Source organism: Meriones unguiculatus, chromosome 6 (genome assembly GCF_030254825.1).
Source record: "Meriones unguiculatus strain TT.TT164.6M chromosome 6, Bangor_MerUng_6.1, whole genome shotgun sequence".
Classification (NCBI taxonomy): Eukaryota; Metazoa; Chordata; class Mammalia; order Rodentia; family Muridae; genus Meriones; species Meriones unguiculatus.
Genome location: NC_083354.1, coordinates 131,903,504 through 131,913,361, shown reverse-complemented (window position 1 = coordinate 131,913,361; position 9,858 = coordinate 131,903,504). Strand labels below are relative to the sequence as shown.

The window sequence follows — 9,858 nt, the reverse complement described above, 5'->3', positions numbered from 1 at the left end:
TCCCATTTTCCAAGGTGGCAGCAATTTATGAAGTTTTTAAAGTGACATAAAAAAAGAAAGTTGTAAATCAACACACTTTTTACATATATTGATGAGTATGTAGGGTTCCCTGATTACAACATACAAGGAAAATCTCTGTTGAAGGTACCAGACACTATCAAATGACATTATTGGCTTTTGGATTTTGGAAGCAAAGAGCCAGCCTGTTTGTACATTCCAAAGGGATTTCCATAATACTCACAAGGACATTAGGTCATACCCAGAATTGAGTAATGAACAGATATTAAGGAGGCTAAAGGTAGCTCAAGAAATGTAATTAAGATCTCAGTGTGCAACATTCCAACCTTTCCATAATCATTGAATTTCCACAAGCCATTTAGCTTTTATGGGCATAGCCTCTTTCCAGGACCTTTTGTTCATAATATTAACTGTTATTTAAAAATTTGTTCATACTCCTTTAAATTCTAGGAAGTATCAGCCAATCTTTTGTAAAACTTAAATGGCAACTCTATCAAATGACACCTTTAAAAATTTTTTTAAATTTCACCGTGCATGTTAAATGCATCCATGTTGTACAGTTTTGAACAAATGTAATTCATTAAAACTCTCTTCACAAAATGCTATTACAATAAATAGCCTTCTCCTGGGACTTGGAAGAATAGAACTCAACATTATATCTAAATAGCATACATTAGAATGAATATTTTGTGTATTACTACTTTCAAGCCTAGCAGGTTTGGCTTCTTTCCAGAGTGCAGTTTTGGTAATTGTCTTAGTGCTAACTGAAGCCTCGGGACAACTTCCTGGAGTGCACCTAATTAACCTGAAAGTTTTATAAACTGATATACATGTAGATCCCCAAAATTGTCAGGACCTGTAAACCTGATATGTTCAGGATGCATTCTTAATCTTATCACTTTGTAGTAAAGCTTAAAACAACAAGAGATTTCAGTCCGGTACCTTTTGAATGAAACAAATGCTTAAGGAAGATTCTGGAAAATGTCAGTCACATTAGCCTGTATCAAAATGGAGACAGTCTGACTACATTCTGCCTCCACTGGGCCAGCAGAGTAAGAGCAATGCCCTCTAAGGTAGTATAAAGGGGGAACATTAAGACTTATTTGAACAATGAATGGTCCACTTTTTTCCAGCATGTTGCTGCAAACTGATTTTGTTGCAATGTGATGCTGCCAATTGTTTTTGCTGTGTAAAATAGCATGTGTGAGGCTAGTGACACACGCAAGCCAAAATAATCTGCTAAGGAAACATAAAGTCCAAGTGACAATTTCTCAAAGTTCAAAAGAACTGACTGTGCCTCCATGAGGGAGGGAGACTTCTTTTCATAACAGTTAATGGGGACTCATATTGTATCTCGTGTGCCATCTGTGTGGGCCCTTATTCTGGATAGACAGGTGAATACCCCACTGTTTTGTTAAGTTGTAATTTTGGAGGGCTCACGTTGTCCTTCTTGAAATGGGCTGATTGAGAAGGGTACAGTAGTCAGTGAAATGAGGCTCTAAAGGTTTGTAGAAGACATTGCAAGTCATTTAGGTGAGTCTCTGAGAGGTTGAGGCATGGTTGTTAGAGTGAGGGAACTTAGTTTTGGATCTGGACTTTTGTTTCTATGGTTTGTTAATATAGCTAACTGGCTTTGCCCTTGGATGAAAATCAGAGTTCTCATTCAGAAGGTTGTATGACATCATCTCTGCCAATGTCAGCTGCTATATTTAGTGACTCACTCTCCTTGTTTCAATAGAAGCTGCTTGATTTATAACCTATTTTATTTAAAAAGTCTCACCTTTCCACCATCCATAAGAGGTAAGATGAGTCTCCCATGAACATTTGGCCAATATTAACAGTGCTATGCCAGAAATTACACACCACAAAAAATGTAGGCAGAAGGGACAGTAAACCACAGTAACATTAAAATCAAATTTATCAAAGTAGAGCAAGGAGATATCATCAGGAAAGAAGAGAAAACATATTTATTACAGACATTTAAAAGAAATAGCAGTTGCTCAAAGCTGATAACAGTGGAAAATAGGATGATTTTTAAACATCTTATTGATGAATAAAAAGTCCTAGAAGTGAAGCTTAGGACTTCACTGGAGTTTCCAAGGGTCCCAGTGACTAATTTAAGCTACAGTTCCTGGGAATGTCTTTGAGAATGAGCTAGGTTACATCTAAACACAACTAAACACTTATTGCTCATCCTTTTCTTTGACTTCGATAGTCAGAATCTCTTCCCCAGGCTCAATAGCAGGAACCATGCTGCTGATGAATGGTTGATAGGCAGGTCCTCTGGGCAAAACTGCCTTTTCAATCAAGTGGGACATTTCCTCCTCTATGATAGAACTTACTCTGCATTTGGACCTGTCCAGTGTTTTTTTTCTGATGGCTCTTTTCCTTCCCCCATTCTTCCTTTGGAATTTTCACCTTTTTTCTAGAAGAAGGCATGATAAAGAATTAGTGTTTTGAAACCATAATCAAGATAGTGGGGCTACCATAAACAAATACAATCTGAACGAGTGAATATAGGAATCATGTCTGTCTTGCTGCTCACTGTCATTCCTTACCAAGTTTTCTGGATTTAAATGTTTGTATATTATGTTTATTTTATGGACATGATATTTTAAATGTTTAATTTAAAAATGTACATATACAATATACAGTAGAAAGTCTGGTATCTTTCCCAATCTTGGCAGAACCTCAGGAGAAACTCAAATCTCTTTTCTTATTTTATCTTCTCAGTCTCATGGGTATTTGACCTATTGTTTCACACTTGTTGTTGTTAATTAATAGGGAAGGAGCATGAGGCAGAGGTTAAAGGTGGAAGGAGGAAGTACGAGGAGGCGCAAAGGGAAGTGGCGGGAGAGGGGGGTATTTGGCCTATTGTTTCACACTTGTTGTTGTTGTTTGTACAAGTTGTTGGACTACAAGTGGATGATGTGGATTTTCTCTTCCACCTTGTGGGTTCTAGATTGAACTCAGGTTGGAAGGCTTAGAAGCAGATGCATTTACCACGAGCCGTCTCTCCAGCCCCAAGCTATTGGTTTTAAACTAGCTCTATTTATTAGTATTATCTGTAGAAAATTTACATCATTCGTTTATGTGTTTCTTGTATAAATTGTTATCTTTAGATTGCTATGAGATGTTTAGTTTACATTGTGCTCTTAATATTCACCACAGTTTTATGTATAGAAGACAAAGATGCTAGTTTTGAAATCTTAAAATTTTATGATTTTGTAATATTTGTTTTCCTTCTTTTCTGAAAGGTTCATGGCTACCCATTTCTAACAGTGTTGGAGACAGCATGACAACTAACTTTAGAAAGAGTGAATACTTGTTTTATTTCTCAATATCTGTTTACACAGATTTATTATGAGCATCAGTAATAATAATAATAATTCCAGAAATAACAAAAGGAGAAAACCAGTATGGTTTCACATTCCTACAAATTATCAGGTAGTGCAGTGTAAATCTGAATGTCGATCAACAGTTTGCACCACATTTCATTGTCATCTAATCCAAATTTGTTGACTAGGACTGTTGATGACCCAAATGGCTTTACGAAATATGTAGGGTTAATTTTGTCTTTAAACATTTTGTTAGATGTTGATTAAATATTTGTGGAAAATAATATAAACTATCTTTGTGTAAATATAACCAAGCAAGTGAAAGACTTATATGACAAGAACTTCAAGTCTCTGAAGAAAGAAATTGAAGAGGATATTAGAAGGTGGAAAGATCTTTCATGCTCATGGATCAGTAGGAATAACATAGAAAACTACAGCTGACCTGGATAGCAGCCAGGCAGCACTCCCACTCCTGCCGCTAACCCCCATTCACTGTTCTCTGTCAGCCTTGTTACCGTTACCTGAGCGGTTTGTTCTCGCTTTCCTTTGAGGAGTCTTCTGAGGTCTGCTTTTCCTTTTTTTCCCAGGAGAGCTTTGAGCATTTTGGGCGTCTCTTCTTTTGGTGGGAAAAGAAAGCCAGGCGCTGTTCTTGGAGGGATTGCTTGTGTGGTCTTCCCTTTATGGCTCAAAAGGACTCTGGAGGAAGGAGAACGCTGTTTTGAGTAGTCCTGTGATAGCTCCTGGAAAAATGGTAACTTCCTCTGCCCATGAATTTTCAGAGGGCACTCACTTTCAGTATGGGGTGTATCACATGAGGAAAGTTTTAACTCACTGCCTGTAACGCAATCATCCTCATCTTAGGTTTTATCCGGTAAAACCAACGTTGTCCACCTTTATCCCCCCATATAGCATCTAACTCTGTAGTTCTATCTGGCCTGGGACTTGGTCCAATCCTCTGGCCTCAGCCTTGCAAGTGCCGGGAATGCCTCGAAGCGTGAACCACCATGTGCACTCCTGTTGGGGCTTTAAAGGTCATACCTGGCTTTCATCATGAGGAGATTTTTAGAAGCTGGATAATGCACCAGAATTTCTTGGAGAGTCTTTTTGTCCAGAGTTAAAAGGTGGGCAAACCCGTGGGCTGCCACGTCAGCCGTTCGGCGGTTGCCTCCTCCTTTTGCCAGAAGGCTGCGAGATATGAAAAGCAGGCCCTCAGTCAGCAGTGTTGCTCACCTCCCCTTGATTTTCCTTTTAAGTCTCAAACAAAACTGCAAATTTAATCATTCAGTTATACATTTAAAATCTGATACCACAAGGAAAATGTGTAAGACGTTGACTTTCGGTCAACATAGTAAGTTCTTCCCAATGGGAAATACAGAATCTTCAGCAAATACTGTGTTTGATGCCTTTACTCCAGCGTTCATTTGTTACTGTCCACGTGACACAATCTAGAATCCCTGGAAAAGGAAGTCAACGAGACATTGCCTGCTGATGAAATATCATCGCTATGTTAATAGAGGTCAGAGGACTTGCCCAGTGTGGGCGGCCTCATGCTCTGAGGAGCGGATCCTGGATGGTACGAATTGTGGAGAAAGAGACTGTCTCTTTCCCACATGGAGACTGAGCTGTCATGGTCAACATTTGGGCAGGGGGTCTAGTTCCTCTCTATACATGGTCTTTGGTTGATGTATCAGTCTCTGCAGTCCCCCTTTGGCCCAGCTTTTTTGGCTCTGTTGGTCTCCTTGTATGTGGCTCCTGTCCCCTCCAGGTCTTTCTATCTCCCCTTCATCCATAAGACTCCTTGAACTCTGTCCAAAGTTTGGCTGTGAATCTCTCTGCATCTGCTTTGATCCCCTGCTAGGTGGAGTCTTTTAGAGGAGATCTGTGGTAGGCTCCCGTCCTGTTTTCTCTCTTTTACCACTTCTGGTGTCTATCATGTTTTCCCTTCTGCCTGCTCCTTGATCACTTGTCCTTGGTGGGGAGACCGAGCCAGACCGAGGAAGAGGATCCAGACAGTCCTAATGGGACCTGATAGGCTATTTCGGACAGTAGAGGAAGAGGACCTCCACTATCAGTGGACTTGGAAAGAGGGATAGGAGAGGAAGAAGGAGGGAGGGTGGGACCAGGAGGAGATGAGGGAGGGGGCTACAACTGGGATACAAAGTGAATAAATTGTAAAAAAATAAAATAAAGATATCCCCCCCAAAAAAAAAGAGAGTGAAAAAAGAGCTGAACACTCACATGCAAGCATGTGTTTATTGCTTTCTGTTCTTGACTATGGATTTGATATGAATAGTTACTGTAAGCTTCAATCACTTTCAATTCCCTGTAATAGTGGGCTGTTATGTGGAATTTCGAATCAAATACAACATTTTGTCCTTAGGTGTTATTGTCAAGGTATATATCACAGCAACAGGAAGCAAAACTAAGACAACATTTTATTTTAAGCTCTCTGGACACTGAAGACAGCATTTATATTAAAGATGTAATGACCCATTTCAAGCATTTGAAAGGCTCTCTTCCCAAGGGATTTGGGAAGATGTCTGTATTGCATACTTTTTCTACTGAGGATTATACTTTAAAATATTTTTAAATAAATATCAGTGATTACAACCATTCATGTTTAGTGTTCATCTGGCCTCTAATTTAGGGGAAAATACCTTGCCAGAACCTTTTTTCCTGAGGAAGGAGAATTTTCCCCAGTGCAGCCCTTCTAGCCTTCTTGTTTTATGTAGGGGATGGAAAACAAGTTCTTTAAGGCCATAACTCATACTTACTGCAGAAAACGGAGAGGTAATCCTAATTTAGATTATTTTCTTCCCTCTGTACCTTATCCCAACAGGATTCCTATTAGTACTGGTGAATTCCAATGGAAACAGATGACAGATTAACAGATTTCTCTGAATAAGAATCCTATGGAAGTGTGGTCATTGTGGGGGTAAGCTCAAGAGGAATGTGAGGCTCTTGCCACCTACAGTTCTGACAACCATGTATAGTACAGCTCCTTGTCAGAGCAGCCAAAAACGTGATGCCAAAGGCGCGTCTACCTCACTTCCTGTTATATTATTTCTAGCTTTCAACAAAAACAATTGAAACAATTACAAATCACATAGCAAAGCACATATAAGAAACAGACAAGATGACATGACACAGGTTTTAGAATTCATGGAGAATTTTAAAAATGATGATTAATACCATAAGGAGTATAATAAAAAGGGGTCATGTAAGAACAAGTTAGTAATATAAACAATGAAAATTCTAAGAATCTAAAAGAAATGGAAGAACTCAAAGATGCTGTAACAGAGATGTAGAATACTTGTAAGGAACTCTGCAACATATTGGCCTGGGAAAGAGTCAATGAGCTTTAAGATGGATTAATAAAACCTTTCCAGACAGACATGCAGAGGAATAAGCAGAACTGAACTAGAGAAACGAAGAACTAGAGATCACGTTGAAATATGAGACATACATAAAACTAGAATACTAGAAGGAGGGAGAAGACAGGAGAGAAAACATATTTCAGGCATAATATTCAAGAACTTTCCAAAACTGAATACCAAACCACAGAAGCTGAGAGACTGGATAACACCAAAAAGGATAAATAATTAGTGCATCTCTTATCCTCATTAGAGAAGCTCTCTTCTGCAGAAGATGGCTATTAATACAGACATTCACAACTGATCAATGTGCAGAGAATAAGAAACTATGGTGTACACAACCACACACACACACACACACACACACACACACACACATGGTTTAGGTGTGTTCCCTGGGATTAAGATGGGGAAGACAGTCTAAGAGGCAGATGTAGTGAATGTTTTTAGTGAAACAGTATTTGGAGGACATAGCATGACTATTGCACACATGAACATACAGTGGCCATGACTCGATGGATACATTAGCAAGAATCTCAATGTGGATGGTCCTCACACTTAGATGAGCAACTGATGGCTAGTGGTGGAGGGAGAGTCCATTTTCTTCAGGTACGTGGTCTCTGACAGGTTGCTCAGTCTCCAGCAGATGGCCCCATATTCATGCAGGTAGTGGACTCAGTAGGTTTAACATAGCACATGAAGCTGAGAGGGGAATAGGGGGAGGGGTAAAGGGGAGGGGACAGAATGGAGGTTGATTTGGGCAAGGCAAATTATGTGCATATATGAACTGTTTAAACAATAAAAGGAAAAGAAATGATTAAATATAAGCAAATGAATTAACGAATACCCCTCTACTACTCCTAGCATGTCATAGTTAAACTACAGGAAACCAAAGACAAAGAATAAATCTTATCTAGGAGGTGATTGTTTAAGTGATATGTGCATGTGTGTGTGTGTGTGTGTGAACAGAATATGGGCAAGTAAATGATAGTGTCATAGGTCGGACAGAGAGGAACTGTGATAAAGTGTACTCTACACTTGAAGCATTACCTGAAGGCAGGCCTAGACCTAGCTTAACATGTACACAAAAATTTTTAGGGATGAAATTACTGTTAAAAGTTTGTTGGTGCTTTTATTTTGAGATTGGACATCACTGGGTAGCTGTGTCTGGCTTAAAGACTATGATCCTCCTGCACTACCCCATATTTCATAGCTGGGACTGTAGGTGTGCGCCATTATATTTGCCTAAGAATAGTTATTTTGCTAAGAAAGGAGAGAAAAATGAATCATAAGAAATGCTCAACTGAAGCTGAACTGGATTGGGTACTTGGGCTCAGCCTATAATCTAAGCATCTGGGGAGCTGAGGCAGAAGGATCATAAAGTCCAGTCAGCCTGGACTGCAAGGTAAGAAAGGAAGGAAAGGAGGGAGGGAGGGAGGGAGGGAGGAAGGAAGGAAGGAAGGAAGGAAGGAAGGAAGGAAGGAAGGAAGCCAAAAGCAAAGCAAGAAACACACCCCAGAGCAGAAAGAAAAGAAGCAGATGAAGAAGAGGACATACCACAATGTTGGGCACTTACCTCCACCTAAAATTGAAGCTGGGGGTTTTGAGAAAGGAAGGCCATGGCTCTCTGAACCACTGAAAAAATTAAACCCCTCCTCCAAGACAGAATGTACAAATTTAGAATCTTTCAGTGTGACTGTGTTAATGCATGCTTACTTCAATCAATACCAGAGAAGACAAAGAAAACAAATTTTACTCATCTATGAAGCATGTTATGCATGTATGTGCGTGTGCTCCATCCACCTACCTACCTGGCTACCATCTATCACAATCATTTTTCTTTACTAACTCATCCACCCACATTTCTCTCTGCCTTCCTGCTTGTCTATTAGGTGAAAGGACACTGGGCTGGATGAGGTAGTTTCATTCACACTCCTGTGGTTTTGAATACAGAGTAATCGAGTAGTTAGACAGGGTAGGATGTCATTAGGGAGCTTAATCTGAAGCCCAGAGACCCTCGTGTGCATGCCAAAGTGTATGAGAACGGAAAGAACATAGTTAAATGTCAGACTATTTTGAGATTTCTCAAGCTTTAATTAAACTTGCCTACAGGTTGCATGTTTGGAGTGCTTGATGAGTTTCTGAACGGAAGAAAGACTCTGTCTGCCAGATGGATTTTGCCCAAACTCTCTCAGCAATGTTTAAAATAGCATCTCCCCCACCCCCTTCTTATCCATAAAATGCTTCCCCAGCATTCCATGGGTGGAAAGTTCTACTCATTAAATTGCTTAGAATGAAGGCCCCTCCCTCAATATCCACCGGTATAGAGTTTCCCAAAGACCCCATGCCTGAAGACAAATAGCTGATGCCACAGTTAAATGTCTCCAGGTTAAAAAGAAGCTCATCCTTCTTTTTAAATAATAGTAATAGAAAATAATGTAATAGGAAATAAATCCATTCTAATCCTGGACCCAGTCATTGATGTGACCTTAGATACTGTGAGGACTCTTGATTTTCTGTTCATTCATGAAACTATTTAGCCCCACTCACAGACAGTGGGTGGGAGAAGAAGAGCTGGATATCATTATGTGAAGAGACTGCAGGATTAGGAACCAAATCACCATTTCACAGACCCCTTTATGCACACAATACTAATCATTTTTGCTGAAAACAGAGACCTCTTTTTATCTGCCACAGGAAACTAATTATCCTTAAAGGAACAGCTTTTGGGGGTCTTGTGATATTTAGTTGTGAAAAAGCCTCAACTAGGCAAGACTTTTTAATGAATTCTTAACTCTAGTTTGTGATATGTGAGTAGACACTCAGAACTGGGTCTGGAACTGAAGTAGTTCTATGAACATAGCAGGGAGAATGTGTGGATCCAGAGAACCTGTCCATGTAGAAGTTAGCTACCAAATTGGACACACACACACACACACCTGTTGTGTGAAAACATTTCCTGACATTCATGTATTATATCCATCAATAATATTTGAAAGTGGAGGCTTTGTGAGCTAATTAGCTCAAAAAGGCAGGACCTTGTTAAAATGCAGAACTTCCAGCAGGGGATGGTGCCACACCCTTTAACCCTAGCCCTAGAGAAACTGAGGCAGATAGAGCACTGTGAG

General features: G+C 39.7%; 1 protein-coding gene across 1 annotated transcript in view; it reads right to left on the bottom strand.

Annotated features, from left to right (window-relative positions):
• Positions 1–2,170: 2,170 nt before the first annotated feature.
• Cngb3 (cyclic nucleotide gated channel subunit beta 3) overlaps positions 2,171–9,858 on the bottom strand; it is a 169,599-nt gene continuing 161,911 nt past the window's right edge. Inside the window, exons 16-19 of the mRNA XM_060386160.1 lie at positions 4,395–4,541; positions 3,878–4,052; positions 3,456–3,565; positions 2,171–2,421 (exon numbers count right to left, since the gene is read on the bottom strand). Coding sequence (XP_060242143.1) covers positions 2,202–2,421; positions 3,456–3,565; positions 3,878–4,052; positions 4,395–4,541 — 652 coding nt within the window. The 3' untranslated portion in view covers positions 2,171–2,201. The remainder of the gene's footprint in view (positions 2,422–3,455; positions 3,566–3,877; positions 4,053–4,394; positions 4,542–9,858) is intronic.